Source organism: Brassica napus, chromosome C6 (genome assembly GCF_020379485.1).
Source record: "Brassica napus cultivar Da-Ae chromosome C6, Da-Ae, whole genome shotgun sequence".
NCBI lineage: Eukaryota > Viridiplantae > Streptophyta > Magnoliopsida > Brassicales > Brassicaceae > Brassica > Brassica napus.
Genome location: NC_063449.1, coordinates 35,028,972 through 35,046,070, shown reverse-complemented (window position 1 = coordinate 35,046,070; position 17,099 = coordinate 35,028,972). Strand labels below are relative to the sequence as shown.

Genomic DNA, 17,099 nt, shown 5'->3' with positions numbered 1-17,099 from the left:
GGTGGCTCAATGATGAATGTGATTATCAATGAGGAGATAATGATTACGAAAAAATAGATATTGATTATAGAAAATTATGGTGATTAAGAAGACGATAAATATAAAATACAGTGTGAAATTGGTGATGATAGTATTGTAACGGTGACAGATAGTAAGGTGGTGGAAAAAGAAGAAGAAATGTGGTAGTTGATAACTGATGAAGAAGAAGAATATATTTTTTTATTTCATTAACCAAAAATAGTAAAAGTAATTTTTTGGTTATATAATTAATTATGATTTGTTTTGGATCTATACAACCCAATTTTCCTTTTCTCTGTAGGTTTTTCTGATTAGGAAAAACGGAAAATAACAGAAATATTTTTTTTTCCTTTATTTCCCTCCAACTTTTGATTTTTTTTTTTGTCATCCGAACTTTTGATATATTACAATTCTTTCTCTTTTTTTTTTTGTCATCGACTTTTACAGACTCATATTGACTCTGTAAACCAAACTGGGTGATCTACATCCATATGAACAACATACGACAGCTGCATCCTAGCTTTACGGGCTAGACTATCCGCCATAGTGTTTAGCGTTCGTGGAACATGGATGATGTCTGATCTTGTGAAACTCTCCTTCAGGATCTTGTAATCGTCCAAATAATCTGCAAAAGCCGGCCATTCTTCTGGTTCGGAAACCATCTTCACCAATTGAGAACAATCCGTTGCAAATGTGACCTGAAATTGACGTAGGTTCCTCATACATTCCATTGCCCAGAGTAGCACTTCCATCTCCGCATGAAGAGGAGAGAGACTAGCCCGAACATTCCTCGCCCCCAATAAACCATTAAAACCCACTAGTGTACTAAGTCATCCTTGCCCTGAAAAGATATCCTTATCTTTCCAAGAACCATCTATAAAACACCATCTACCCGGAATTCTCGGCAAAGACGTAACCATAGGTCGTGGTTCTGTTCTCTGCTCGTTTAAAACCTGGGCCTCCGCCCATAATTTAGATTCTGTTTCTGCCAACTTGAGTGTATCCATAGGGTCAATATCCAAATTACTAAACACTTTGTTATTACGTCCTTTCCAAATGTACCATAAAATCCAGGCAAACTGATGATCCTCCATTTGTGGTAAAACTCTCCAAAATAGATGATCTATATTTGTGAAAAGCGACTTTGTTGGAAAAACATCTAGGTTCGACGGCATCTTTGAAAGAGCCCAAACCTGAAGCACTGGAGGACATTCAAAAAAACATGATTTATCGATTCCTCATCGGCTCCACACCTGGCACAACAGATATCTCCTTTAATCCCTCTCCCTTGTAAATTTTTCCTAACTGCTATACTTCCTGACACGAGCTGCCAGAGGAAATGTTTTAACTTTGGTGGACATTTTATTTTCCAGCAATAAGCCTTTAAGACATTAACCGTGGGCCCAAACATAGAGGGTGGTCGTGCCCTATCTGGGTAAATCCTCTCCACCTGATATCCTGATTTAACTGTATATTTTCCATTTTTGGTAAAATGCCATCCATCCCGATCTATCTTCTGAGTTCTACTCAGTGGTAGACTTTCTATAAGTTTTGCATCCTGTGGTTCCACCAATGCCCGAATTGCCTGAGAATTCCAAGTACGCGAAGTGGAGTTAATGAGTGACTCCACTGTGAGGTCCGGATATAAATTATGTTGATTTTTATTAGCTGGTCTCGGGCGAGTGGTTGGGAGCCATGGATCATTCCATACAAATATAGAAGAGCCTGTTCCCACCCTTTTGATTAGTCCTTTGCTTACCAGAGATCTAGCAGAGACAATACTCCGCCATCCATAGGATGGAGAATATGAGCGAATCGGTTCCAGGGGTGAAGCATTCCTGTAGTACCGAACTTTAAAAACTCTGGCAAATAACAATTCTTTCTCTAGTTTTGTTCGTTTAAAGTTGTTTTGTTATGCAACGCCAAAACCTACAAAAAAATATTTTTCGTTGGAACCATGCCACATTATAGAAAATTTTAATTTTAAAATTTCAACTTTTAGCAATATAAGTAATGATTTGCTATTAGTGACAGAATAGCAAAACAAATAATAATATACACGATTTGAAGGTCTTGTAACCAAATAATTTGTCTTTTGTTCCCAAATTTTTTCTTTAAGAATTCAAACAAAATATGAACGTTATACATATATGTACTGAAATGTTGAATGCTTACATGTTGACAACAAAAAATGTTTAAACTTAAATTGGTTAAATTCATTCGTGTTTCTTTTGGATCATAGTAGAAATAATCAGTATACACAGCTTGTGTCAAGCAAAAGCCACAAAAGAAGCAACAATTGGTTTTAGTTGATCAAACAAAAATTTTATCAAACCAATCTATTTCTACGAAAGTACGAATCTATGGAAACAACTGGAACATAACAGCTGAACAGGTCTGGTCTTTCTGACAGAACACTAACTCAATAGTTTCCGAAAAAGTTACAAAAAAATTCTAAAACACAAAAGCTTTACTCTCATGGCGGCCAATAGCAGATAGGATCAAGATAAGGTTGAAGTATGAACATTATCAAACAGAGTTTTATTTTTTAGAGTGGTATATTTGAACTTAAATAGAATAAACCCATTGAACGACTCACTTTTGGTGTTCCAATTAAAATAAAAGGGTTTTTAATGAAAATTATATATAGAAAAAAAACTGGATTATATTGAACTAGTGACACCCATACATTTATACGCGTCGAGATTTCATTAATTCACATATCTCATTCTCTATCACATTCTGTCTAATTCATCTCATGTAGTTGTCATTTAGAAACTAGAACTAATAAATGCATGCATATACAATCATGATTTGTTTTTATTTCACTTCATTTATCAAACTGTCTAATTAGAATGAGTGTATGCCTCTATGAGTTTTAAGGCTTTTGTGAAATCATTTACATATCTTTAAGAAAGAAAAAACAAATTTTTTTTAATATCTTTAAGAATAAATGAAACTCTATACAGATTTCAGTCAGATATAAGACAAAATAATATAATATGGGGAGGAAAAGAAACGAAATAATAGCCTTTTAATTTTTATATTACTTATTTAATTTCTTTTAATTGTGTAACTTGAATATTGTAGAGAAACGAATTCAAGAATAATTCAAAACAAACCAGCAAATGGACATTAAGTGGACGTGCCGGAGTGGTTATCGGGCATGACTAGAAATCATGTGGGCTTTGCCCGCGCAGGTTCGAATCCTGCCGTTCACGCATTTTTTTGTTTTTATTTTCCTGTTTCTTTTCTTAAATGTTTTCCATAAATAAATCATTTTACATTCACTGATTCACACACGTAGACGTAGTTACAGATTTTTTAAAGTGAACCCGAGAGTGAAATTATATCAACTTAAGATCGTGATTAACTGATTATTCATATCATTATTAGATCATCTTTCTTTTACAATGGAGGAAAAAAACAGAAATTGATAATAATAATAATAATAATAATAATAAGGGAGAATTTGTAAGATCTTCGTAAGAGGCATCAAAATGTACAATATAGCCATGCTACAGTACATGTCCACCGAAGTGATAGGTTTCGTCAAAAATTGATGAAAATTGCCCTGCAACCGCGTGCGTTTGTGGAAGCCAACGAAAGGTAATAACCATGTGCTTAATTTTGTTGTACTAAGCCTATGCATAGAATAGTCTGCCACTTCTATAACTTAACACCAAACTTAATTATTTAAAGCACTGTAATTCTCCGCTCAATTTGAATGTAAGCTGTAAATTGCAAGCATTATAAACATCAGTAACAAGTGCAACGGAGTTGTGAATAACGGGGTGGCAGTTACCGCAACTGATAATTCTCCATGTTTGGTTTGTGAATAAATAAAAATAGACTATACTATCGTCAATATAGTATGGGCACTTTGCCAAACAAACTATTGGCCTGTAATTTTGTTTAGGTTTCACTTTCCTATGCAAAGTTGAATAAGTTCCCACGTATTGAATGTCTGGTATGAGAGATATTGAACCATATCAAATAGGGAATCTACGAAAGATATGTACTTTTAAGACAAGAGAATAAACAAAAGCTTGGGTGTTGCACGACAAAGAAATGCATAAGGTCGGGTCCAAAAAGGTTGTCCCACAGATGGAAACTAGGAAAGCTTCATTTACGGGGAATAAGAACAGTATTTGAACTATAAGACGGTGCTTGTCTGAGAAATCCGCACTGGCAGGCCATGGAGTTTTGGAAACGGATGCACTTGACGTCGCATATGCCAAGCGATATAACCTCTTACCATAACATGGGGGCAGAAATGGTTGATGGAACATGGAATTTCCAGATCCGGCAAGCAATCCTCCAGCATTATTGCATGGTTGATGCACGCATAACATGTGCAACATAATAAGCAAGAACGTGGTTTCATTAAACAAAACATATATGACGGAATGGTGGTGTATGAAAAAACTCGAACAGTAGACTATATTATATTCAATGTAGCATGGTCACATTAACAAACACACAAATGACTTCCAATACAATATGTTTATATTCTCCTATGTGTTATTGAACATAGGGAAACATAGGGCAGATCATTCACACCATTCAACACAATCATGGAAGCACAACGTATCTAGATCACACTATTTTAAATTCTTTTGGGTAACTATACTATGAACATCTCTCATATAGTATAGTCCTATCATCACACGACATCATTGTCTCCTCAACCCCTAACCAGAACTTTCTGTTGGAAAAAACGAAGAAAACACTTAAACTGACAGGATCTGAAAAAAACAGATGTTACCAATTTAATTTTTGTCAATACAGGACGAGATCAGTTTGAAACTTAGACTATATGAAATCAAACCAAATTTACCTTGATTCATTGGTTTTGAAAACTCAATTGTGCCGGCGTGAAATTGAAAGAACCACTTGAACCCTAACTTTCAATATCCTAGTTATGATGCACGACTGAATCGTTTATCGCTAGTTTCAACTTTTCTATTTTCGAACTCAGATTTTCATGCACTCTCTTCAAATTCTTCTTCTTTGTCGCTAGCAAGAGTTTGGAAAAAAAAACACTTTCAATTTCCAGAATAAAGAGAAAAAGTACTCATTCACGTTTACACGCGCAAAAGAGGTATTTTTGATACTTTTCATAACAATATATAACATATCATAGCCAAAGTGGTGATATGTGTATAAACTTAATTTCTCTTTTTCTTATGTATATGTGCTCCAATTCCTCTAAGGTCAAATCTCCAAAATAGCACATTTCTAAGATTATGTCACAAAAATAGCCCTCAAAAACTAAAATGACCAAAATAGAATTTTATCTTTTGAAAAATTTAGTTTTTTTTTTTATTTTTCAAAATTTGAAATCTTATCCCAAAACCCCACTCTCCAACTCTAAACCCTAAAACCTAAACTTTAAACCCTAAACCCTAAATCCTAAACCCTAAACCCTAAATCCTAAACCCCACCCCTTAACTCTAAACCCTAAATCCTAAACCCCACCCCTAAACTCTAAACCCTAAACCCTAAACTCTAAACCCTAAACCTTAAATCTTAAACTCCACCCCTTAACTATAAACCCTAATGTCTAAATTAATTTATCATTGGAGTATAAGTGTATATTTATTTTTTTTGATAAAACATTAAGTGTTATTTTGGTCATTTTAATTTTTAAAAACTATATTTGTGACAAAAACTTTTTTAGTGCTATCCTAATCATTTTTTCTTCCTCTGATAATAATAATAATAATAATAATAATAATAATAATAATAATAATAATAATAATAATAATAATAATAATAATAATATATTAATAATAATAATAATAATATTAATATTAATATTACGTTCGACGGTTTGACCTACTGCCAAAGCCATCGACAGCACGGCTCTCTCCCTCTTTGACCCTTTTTTTTTTTTTTTTTTTTTTTTGAAACAATCTCCCTCTTTGACCCAAATACTATTTATTAATGGGATCCCATTTATTAATCAAATCTTGAATAATATAAATATGAGCACTATTGTTTGTTATTCAAAATTAGAAATTAACAGGCTAATTACGCCTTATGTTTTGATATAGAAAACGTGTATTAACATGGTAGACATAAGAGTCCGTTGAACAATTGTGGCGTACCAATATGTTTTTGCTTCATGTAATCCAGCTGTATCATATGTCTTTGTAATTCCATTTCCATCTTTCACAAGCAAATATACCGTTTTTCAGCTTATTATCTAATGTATCACCAAACTCTCGTGGATTCACATGTTAAACACTGAAAAGAAATTGACCCCCAAAAAAAACACTGAAAAGAACAATATACATTCTCTATTATTAAAAATAATAGGGAATATAATTCATAATTTCAGCTGAAAATTTTCATGGATAAGTAGATGACTTGGTAAAAAGTGTGCAGTTAAGTACTAGTTTGAACATTATACATTTTATATCCCTTCATAATAAATTAGCTAAATGCAGAATCTGACACATGTATAAAAGATATATGAAATGCAGAATCTGACACATAATTATTCTTATAAACCATCTTATGAGTATTTTCGAGCAACACTATCTTGTGAGTAACATGTCTTTTACTTAATACTCCAAGAAATTACATTTTCTAATAAGGAAGGTGTGAACTGTAAAGTAAAGTAGTAATCCAGAAAGAAAGAACAAAGAAATTGCATATAATATGACCAAACTCAACTCCTCAAGCATATAAAAAATCTCAACAGAGGAAGCAAAGCATAAAAAGCATCATCGAAAGCCAACCACTCTCAACAAAAAGTTTTCTTTCTAAATCCTAAACTCAAAAAAAAACATTAGAAAAAACAAGAAGCGTATGGAAGAAGAAGATGGAGGCGCGTCTACGCCGTTCTGGCTTCAATCCCGCCGCAATAACACTTACTTCCGCCGTACCTCTAGTCTCGGCAACCGCGCAACCACCGTCGCAATCCAATCATTCTTCGCCGGAGTAGCTGCAATCCTCATAGTCTTCTTCATCATCCCTCCTTTCTTCTCCTCTGTTTCTCAGTTCCTCCGACCACATCTTGTCCGTAAAAGCTGGGACTATCTCAACTTCGTCCTGGTACTCTTCGCCGTCGTCTGCGGCTTCCTCAGCCGCAACACCGGTAATGACGAAAGCAATCACAACAAGGAAGAAGTTGCTAAAAGCAATGACGTCATCAACGGATACGGTTTCGACAAGTACTCGAGCTCGCCGTCGACCATCGATCGAGGTCGTGCCACGCCGCGTTATTGGATCGATGATCGCGGCGGAGATCAGTTTCCTGATCAGACGGTGTACAAGAGGTTTAGTAGGTTACGGAGTGTTAGCTCGTATCCAGATCTAAGGAACCGAGAATTTGAAACCGATGAACGGTGGAGATTTTACGACGATACACGTGTCAGTGAATGCCGTTACGAAGCATCAGATCCGATCTATCAGAATCAAGATCCAGCAGACGCCGGCGGCGATGGAGGGAAGCTCCATAACGATGGTTCTGTTACTGAGAAAGTTGAGGTCGTTGAGACGGCGACGGCTGAAGTTGTAGAAGAGATATCTGCGTCTTCTAATCCGGCGCCTCCACCTTCTGCTCCGCCGTCTCCTCCATCTAAGCCAGTGAAGAGGAGGACAAAGAGAGTGTACCAAGATGTTCCTCCAAAGGAAGAGAAGGAGGAGAGAGCTGATTTTGTGGCGGCGACGACTGTGTATCAGAAGAGCAGTAAACAAGAGAAGAAGAAAGGCGGAGCAACCCAAGGATTTTCTTGTTTCGCTACGGAGAAAGAAGAAGCAGCGGCAACAGAGCATCGATGGTCTTGATTTACTCTTCGGCTCCGATTCTCAATTTGACTATTCAATGCCACCACATTCACCGCCGCATCCTCCGCCGCCGCCACCTCCACCACCTTTCTTCCAGGGACTCTTCTCCTCTAAAAAAGGTAAAAGCAAGAAAACTTACTCAAATCCACCGCCTCCTCCGCCACCACCACCTCATCGGAACTTCCAACCACGCGCATCAACGTCGAACATTCGCAGAGCTCCGATGGAATCCAATCCGCCAGCTGAAGTAACACGATTCACCGGAAGCGAATCGCCGTTAATGCCGATCCCTCCGCCGCCGCCTCCTCCGCCGTTCAAAATGCCAGCGTGGAAGTTCGTGAAGCGTGGAGATTACGTGAGGATGGCTAGCAACATCAGCATAAGCTCAGACGAACCTGAGGATGATCAGGATGTAGCTCAATCCGGTAAGCCTGTTGGGGGTATGTTCTGTCCGAGTCCTGATGTAGATACCAAAGCCGATGATTTCATCTCGAGATTCAGAGCTGGACTTAAGTTGGAGAAGATGAACTCTGTCAAAAGAGGGAGATCCAATTTAGGACCCGAACCCGGTCGGGATGAATCCGAATCTTAAATGGGTTGTAGGCCTAGGCCCAAGCGTATAGATGTTGATTTCATTTTGTATTTGTGTTTTCTTTCTAAACGTCGGATTCCTTTTTGGTGAGTACTTTGTTCTGTTGCTTTTCTTTCTTACATTAATTTATTTTCGTATACGTAGCTTTGTGGTGTATACAATTTTAGCCCATCATATGGCTTACCAAAATGTCTTTATGTACGTTGTGAAAAATATTTATGTTATTTGTTTCATTAAACTTAGTATATACATTACTCCTTAAGCATTAGTCTAGGGTTTTTGTCGCTCAAAACCACACAATCGCTATTCTTATTTCCTTCGCGTACGAGTCTAACAAGAAATTTGCCACTAAAGAAGAAGCAGCTTCTGATGTTGTTGTGGCGATCAGAGGTGTTTTCTAGCTATTTGGTGTTTTTAACTTATTACAGTTTCTCTAGCTGTTTGGTGCTTTAAACTTGTGATACAATCATGTAAGAAGAGTACCTTTGAACTTTGTGCCTTATCTTAAAAGACATGTTCATCGGGTACACCAAATTCTACCGGGCTCAGGATCTCGTATTCTCTGCAGTTCATCCATTTGCGGCAAGGGACTTTTACCGACTCTGATGGGTCCTCCGTGTGGGCAGGTTAACTAGTTGTATTGTCTTCTCCTTAATCCAGTTTGAGTTTATGCGTAGTTAGTTTAGTTGCATTTCAATTTTATGTTTCTTGCTTCTTCTGTTTTCTGTCAAAAACATAAAAGTGGTAATAAAATCTTAACATTTTTAACAAAAAAAAAAAAAAAAACTTTGTGATACAAGAGTTATTCTTGGGTTCACCCCCAAGGTTCACCAACCAATAGAAAATTGTCATTTTAAATCTATTATCTTTTAATTAAGGAAACCAAATAACTTAGCAAATTTTATTATCTTTTCAAAATAAAATTTAAAAATAAATAAAAATAATATATAAAAAACGAATTCAAAAAAAAATAATGTTGTCAACAAAACACTAAACCCTAAACTCTAATACTAAAACCTAAACTCAAATCCTAAACCCTAAATCCTTGGGTAAACCCTAAATCCTTGGGTAAACCCCTAAACCCTTGGAAAAATACTAAACATGATGTCAACAAAACACTAAACCCTAAACTCTAATCCTAAACCCTAAACCTTTGGGAAAACCTTAAATCCTTGGGTAAACCCTAAACCCTTAGGTAAACCCTAAACCCTTGGAAAAACACTAAACATTTGGATAAATTCTAAATTATAAATCTTAAACACTAAACTCTAAATCATAAAAATAAAATATTTTTTTAAATAATCTTTTTTTAGAACTATTGTTATTTTTATTTATTTAATTTTTTATTTTTTATTTTAAAAGCATAATATAATTTGGCAAGTTATTTTGTTTCCTTAATTAAAAGATACTAGATCTAAAATGACAACTTTCTATTGGTTGGTGAACCTAAAGGTTCATCCAAGAAAAAGTCGTGATACAATCAGGTTAGAAGATTACCTTCAACTATTATGAGTAGAAGGCTCTTCTCTAGCTATATGGTGTTTTTTACTTGTGATACAATGCAACCCTTTTTATTCGTTAAGTTTCTTTTATTACTTCCGTTTACTTATGTTCTCGTTAAGTTTTTGATAAAATGTTCAAGTAAGCTCAACTGAATGTTAAGAATTTAGCGATCCTTACTTAGTCCTTTAATTTCACAAGTCCAGAAAAGCCAATACTTAACAAAACAATAGTGCCGAAATATAACATTGTTTAATCTGTTTGAACATAACACCCATTGTGATGCAGCTGGTAGCAAACACATACGCTGTTTATGATGCCAGTTTCAGATATATAGAAGAAAACGTTTCACATAAGAGATATCAACACATGCCTTAAATTATTAGAGGAGAAACGTTAAAAATATCCCAGTTACTTTTTACTTCATTTTCTTATAAGGCTATCTTTGTGGACTTGTTAAGATTGATCTGACGCATCGAGAATATTTTGAACAAACAAGAGTGAAACTTACGAATAGGATTATTGTTGTGGGCTTAAATAATTTTGTTTCCACTCGCTTTAAGCGTCTAAAATCTGATGAAAAGAAATGATTAATGTATAAATGTGACACAATGTTAAGTTTATGTTTTCAATTAATGTCACTTATAGAGAAAAATTATTTCTGCTGGTATGTTTTGTGGTTTCTTGTTTCAGGACCACCACTGTTCATGACATTTAGCATCTTTATGAAATGATATATCTGGAAAAAAGATACTATTTATGTATAGAAGATATAAAAGGTTTGACAGATGGTGGAACTGTGGAAAAGAATCGTGCACAAGAGGTCACGTGATTTGTCTGAAAGAGCACGTGCCTCAGCTCTTACACATACTGACTTCTACTCCTTAATTTTCTTCCAAACTACTCCCAACGTCCCAAGGATATGGATGGACACCACGTCAACTTATCCATATCACAAAACACGGATCCACTTTCTCTCTTCCGATGGAAAGATCTTAGCCGTTCAGTTCGATTACTTTTTTGTATTTTGTCTTGCATCTCTGCTGTTTGATCCTCTTCAAAGTGTTATTCCATTTTGCAGTCGAACTATTTCTCAATTTCGTTTTTCTTCTTTATCCTAAGTCGTGATTGGCACGTGTGACCTGCCAGCATTTGAGTGGATATAGATTGTCCTTACTTCCTTAAAAAATACTGATCAAAATCATTAAATTAAAATAGTAAAAAAGTGTTCCAAGTTGCATTAACAAATTTTATATAAGAAAAAATAGAATCTCATATACAGCTCCTGAATCCAAACCTAATGGGGTGCAAGGTTTGAAAATATTTAAATTTTAATAAATTTAAGATGATTTTGAATCTTAAGCAAATCAAAATGTTTGGTACTTTTAAGAACATGTAATTTGGATTCTTATACTTTTAACTAAACGTTTCACCAAAACAATTTAAAATCAATTTTTTTTTTCAAAACACTACATTTAAAATAGAAAAAATCGCATAAAAACCTTGAAAGTGTCACTTACTAACATTTTAAATCTTAAAACACTTTTAACCTTCAAAGTGACATTTGTATCATAAAAAAAACTCCAAAGTAAAAAACTAACCTGCTAAACAGGTAAAAAATGATGAGCTAGTTTTTTTTTTTCAAAAATCATTAATTAATTAATAAAGTAAACAAAAAAATAAATAAAAATTCAGAAAATTAAATAAAAATCGAAAATTTTAATAAAAATTCAGAAAAACCAAAAAAATCAGAAAATGAAATGACAATTTCACAAAATTAAATAAATATTTAAAATTAAACAAAAATAAAAAATAACTAAAAATTCAATAATAAATAAGATTAAATTAAAATACAGAAGAACTAAATAAAAATTCGTAAATTTTTTTTAAGAAAATAGAAAATTCAAAAAAGGTTTTTTTTTTAATTCCAAGATTTTTTTAAAGAAAATATATAATATCATCACTGTCAATAACAATTTCAAATATATCACTGATGATGATGGTTTATCACATAACCATTAACAATGACGATTTTTGGCATATATCCAATGATAGTTTATAACGTCATAGTTGAAAATGGGAAAAAAAAAATTTTGAACTTTAAAATTTTAATTTTTTTTCTGAAATTTATGAATTTTTTTCTGTAGTTTAATTTGATTTCATTTATTTTTTGAATTTTTAATTAATTTTTAATTTTTTGATATTTAATTAGTTTTCTATTTTTTAATTTTTTCTGAATTTTTATTTAATTCCTGAGTTTTTATTAAAATTTTCAATTTTTATTTAATTTTCTGATTTTTATTTAATTTTTTTGTTTATTTTATTAATTAAATATATTTTTTGACAGAAAAAGCTGACACATCACTTTTTTATCCGTTCAATATATAAACGTTTTACTTAGAGGTTTTTTATGATACAAATATCATTTTAAAGGTTAAAAGTGTTAGTGAAAAAAATTCAAGGTTTAAAGTGTTAATAAGTGACAATTTTAAGGTTTCTTATGCGATTTTCTCTTTAAAATAGTAGCAATAATAAATTTCTAACCATAGATTCAAAACACTAAACTTTCTAGCATTTTTTTATAAATTTCTACTTAAATAATATAATATTTTATTATTAGTGTACACTCTTCCAAATCCTTGATTAAGTACACTGTACACATTCCTAGTAATTTCCAAGTTTTTTTTTTGTCATGTCTACAAACAGATAAACTTTGGGAAAATCATACATGACATCTTGTTAGAAAAAGAAATCGGTTAAACAAACCGGTTTATACTAGGTAATAGCTATACCGGAATCTCAATTTGGTTTGTTAACAGAATAAAAAAAAGGCGGAACCCTAGTCTCTCGCTCCCTAGATAACAGTATAAACTGTAAAAGGTCGCACTTTCATGCTTTCTCCCAAATACTCTCTCGTTTTGTCTCATCCGTCTCGTATTGGTGCTGCGCATTTTCATCTCTCGTTAGCTATCTTCAGCAAAAGAATACAGTTTAGATTATCTTCTGGGATGATCGTTCCTTCGGCAAGCTCGATCTATCGATTCTGTTTCGGAATCGTTCAGAGATGTCGTTAGATCCACAAGGTCTTCTCGGTGATCGTTTTGCATCCAAGACATGGTTCCACAGGCGTAAAAAATGCCGCCGTCTCTTTGTTTGATCTTCTAACTTCTGAAAAAATCTTTCCTTTCTCGGCGAATCTATTAACTCTTTTATTTCTCTTCTTAGAAAGTTCTGGTCTTTCTAATCCTGTAAATAGAAATTTCCAAGTTTGTTTTTTTTTTCAAGATTGTACAGACAGATAGATTGTAATAGCTCAAACACTAAAAAAAAAACAAAAGCTTTTGTTCTTGTTTTTTTTTTTCTCTTTGTTGTTGGTCTTTTTCTGAGTTGGGATTATAAAGGTGGCAAAGATGAATCTTGGCACATCCGAGGAAGAAACAGCTAAAGAGATTCACATCCCGGCTGATATCAACTGGGAGATGCTCGACAAATCAAAGTTCTTCGTTCTAGGCGCAGCTTTGTTCTCAGGGGTATCAGGAGCTCTCTACCCTGCCGTTTTGATGAAAACTCGTCAACAAGTGTGCCGTTCTCAAGGCTCATGTATCAAAGGCGCGTTCACTCTCGTCAGACACGAAGGCTTAAAGGGATTGTACAGAGGATTCGGCACTTCTCTGATGGGAACCATCCCCGCTCGCGCCTTGTACATGACGGCTTTAGAGGTTACCAAGAGCAACGTCGGCTCTGCTGCTCTTAGCTTAGGTTTCACTGAGGCTAAAGCCTCTGCTGCTGCTAATGCCGTTGGTGGATTGACGGCTGCGATGGCTGCTCAGCTTGTTTGGACTCCTGTTGATGTGGTTAGCCAGAGACTTATGGTTCAAGGAAGCAGTGGTCTTGTTAATGCTTGTAATTATGTTAATGGGTTCGATGCGTTTAGGAAGATTGTTAGAGCTGATGGGGTTAAAGGGTTATACAGAGGGTTTGGGATATCGATTCTGACTTACGCACCGTCTAACGCGGTTTGGTGGGCTTCTTACTCTGTTGCGCAGAGTATGGTTTGGGGTGGGATTGGGTGTTATGTCTGTAAGAAAGGGGAAGAGAATGGGAACACGGTTAAACCAGACTCCAAGACGGTAATGGCTGTTCAGGGAGTTAGTGCTGCGGTTGCTGGGAGTGTTTCTGCTTTGATTACAATGCCGCTGGACACAATCAAGACGAGACTGCAGGTTCTTGATGGGGAAGATAGTAATGGGAAGCGTGGACCGAGTATTGGACAGACAGTGAGGAACTTGGTTAGGGAAGGTGGATGGACAGCTTGTTATAGAGGATTGGGACCAAGATGTGCTTCAATGTCAATGTCTGCAACAACTATGATCACTACCTACGAGTTCTTGAAACGGCTTTCGGCTAAGAACCATGACGGGTTTTACTCTAAATCATCGTGATAAGAATCTTTGATGTTGTTCTTGCTTTCTCTTTTGTTTCCAGTTATATGTAATGAATGTGTTAAAATTCAGTTGTTTCTAAATAAAGAAAGGTTCATTTCATCAATGGCTTAAATTTCCGGTTCGGTTTGGAATGGTTAAACAAAACCGCGCTATTAAACCGGTGTATGATCAATGCAATATAAAAGAATGGTTTCTGAGAGACTTCAATACTCCATTTTAAAGTAGCTAATGACACAGAAACTATAAAACGGTTCTTTGTTTTATTTCTTTCTTTTCTTTCTTCTTATTGTTGTGTTGAACAACTTACATTAGTCTCCCCTTATATAGGTAATAGAAACTTCTTATCTTTTCCTATTACAAGTTAATCTAGGAATCTTAGTCTTTATCCAAAACCTTTAAGTTATCCTTCTTTCCTTTATGGATAACTTGAATCTTAAGCTATCTCTTGAAGCTTATCCAACAGTCTCCCTTCTAAGCTTCAAGACATTTTCACTTAAGTCTTGAACCTTGATCATCTCTCTCATCTCCTTGAACTTGTTCCTTGCAAGTGCTTTAGTCAGGATGTCCGCGCGTTGCTCTGTTCCCGGTATGTGTTCAACATCGATCAGCTCCCGTTCAACACATTCTCTTATAAAGTGGAAGCGTTTGTGAATGTGTTTGCTGCGACGATGCAGAACCGGATTCTTTGCCAAGGCAATGGCTGACTTGTTGTCAACGCGAATCAGTGTTCTTCCAAGCTTTCTTCCTGTGATCTCAGTCATTAACTCTTGCAGCCAGATAGCCTGTTTAGCAGCTTCTGTTGCTGCCATGTATTCGGCCTCACAAGAGGATAGAGCCACCACGTCTTGTTTCTGCGAGCACCACGAGATTGGCGTGTCACCGAAGCAAAATAGATGACCAGTGGTACTTCTTCCATCATCTGGATCAGTGTTGTGGCTGCTATCGCTATATCCTATCAGTCCTTGAGATCCTCCATGCTTGAACATTAACCCGTAACCGAGAGTCCCTTTCAAATATCTCAATACTTGCTTTAACGCTTTTCCATGTGACTCTCTTGGTGATTGCATAAATCTACTTAGAATGCCAACACTAAACCCCATATCAGGTCTAGTATGCATTAAGTATCTCAGACATCCTATTCTTCTCCTGTATTCGCTTGCATTTATCTCTGTTTCATCCATTGCCTTCGAGAGATGTAATCCGAACTCCATTGGTACGTAGACTGAGTTACAACTATCCATCTTTGTTTCTTCTAAAATTCGTCGAGCATAAGCTTCTTGCTTAATCATGATTCTTTGTATGCTCTGTTTTACTTCTATGCCGAGATAATAGGTAAGCAAGCCTAAATCAGTCATCTCAAACTCGCCGGACATCGCGTGTTTGAACTCCTTGATAGATTCCACTGAGCTACCCGTGATGAATAAGTCATCTACATATACAGCTACTATAAGTAGCTTACCTTTTTCCTCCTTGCGATAGACAGAGTTCTCCTTGACACACTTCTTAAACCGTAATCCTTTTAGTATCTGATCAAGCTTCGTGTTCCATGCTCTAGGAGCTTGTCGCAGGCCATATAAAGCTTTCTTAAGTTTGAAAACCTTATGCTCTTCTCCCTTCTTTTCAAACCCTTCTGGTTGCGACACAAACACCTCTTCAATCAACTCACCGTGTAAAAAGGCTGTCTTAACATCTAGGTGGTGGATTTCCCATCCGTTTGCAGCAGCTAGACCAATAAGAAACCGTATTGTTTCCATACGAGCGACTGGAGCAAAGACTTCATCATAGTCTATGCCATGCTCTTGCACATAACCTTTCGCAACAAGCCTTGACTTGTACTTGTTGATGCTTCCGTCTGCGTTGCGCTTGATTTTGAAAATCCATTTGAGTCCTATCACCTTTACTCCGTGTGGTTTTTCAATAAGGATCCAGGTTTCGTTTTTGTCTATCGAATCAATCTCATCCTTACACGCAATCCTCCAACGCTTGTCTTTGAGTGCCTCTTGAATACTTGCAGGTTCATCATTCAGTGCGAGGAGTAACACTTCACACTCAACGTCAGATAGTAATACGTAGTCTTTAAGATAGGCAGGTGGATTGACTTGACGAGATGATCTTCTTTGACCTGTAGGGTTCTCGTTCTCAGTTTCTTCTTCTACTTCTGACTCTGTTTCATCTTCCTCTGCTTCGAACGGCTGTGATATTGGTTCTGTAGCAGCTTCTTCGTTACCAACATAAGGACCACTTCCATTGTCCTCTGTGCTCCCCCACGTCATGTGAAACATGCCTGGATCGGTTCTAACTTGTTCACCTTCTCCCTTCCAATTCCAACATGCCTTCTCATCAAAGATAACATCCCTACTTACAATGATTTTCTTTGAGGTTGGATTGTAGAGTCTGTAGGCCTTGGACCCTGGTTCAATGCCTAGATGAACTGCTGCTTCAGATCTATCATCAAGCTTCCTTAACTGTCCTGCATCTTTCTTTGCATACGCCATACACCCGAAGATCTTAATGTGAGATATGCTTGGCTTTCTTCCTTTCAAGCATTCATAGGGAGTTTGATTAGATAGAGCTCTTGTAGGTACTCTATTAATCAAATATGTGGCGTGACGAACTGCCTCTCCCCATAAGTAATTAGGCACACTCATTGCCTTTAGTATGCTGCGAGTCATCTCCATTAGTGTGCGGTTCCTTCGCTCCACAACGCCATTCTGTTGTGGGGTGTATGGTGCCGTTAAGTGTCT

General features: G+C 35.8%; 2 protein-coding genes and 1 non-coding gene across 3 annotated transcripts; all 3 read left to right on the top strand.

Moving 5' to 3' along the window:
- The first annotated feature begins 3,157 nt into the window (after positions 1-3,157).
- On the top strand, positions 3,158-3,239 carry TRNAS-AGA. The gene has a single exon. It is a non-coding gene; the product is annotated as a tRNA-Ser (tRNA).
- Positions 3,240-6,638: 3,399 nt separating this feature from the next.
- On the top strand, positions 6,639-8,648 carry LOC106406401. The gene is given in 2 exon segments (XM_013847059.3): positions 6,639-7,752; positions 7,754-8,648. Coding segments are annotated over 2 exon segments (1,572 nt in total). The 5' UTR covers positions 6,639-6,837; the 3' UTR covers positions 8,411-8,648.
- A 4,122-nt stretch (positions 8,649-12,770) lies between these two features.
- LOC106406402 (solute carrier family 25 member 44) lies at positions 12,771-14,454 on the top strand. Its single transcript, XM_013847060.3, has one exon. It carries the CDS (start codon positions 13,321-13,323, stop codon positions 14,350-14,352), a length of 1,032 nt encoding a protein of 343 aa, XP_013702514.1. The 5' UTR covers positions 12,771-13,320; the 3' UTR covers positions 14,353-14,454.
- The last annotated feature ends 2,645 nt before the right edge of the window (positions 14,455-17,099 follow it).

Bases quoted from the DNA above. Each gene is read 5' to 3' on its own strand.
- LOC106406402 (XM_013847060.3), top strand. From the start codon at position 13,321: ATGAATCTTGGCACATCCGAGGAAGAAACAGCTAAAGAGATTCACATC.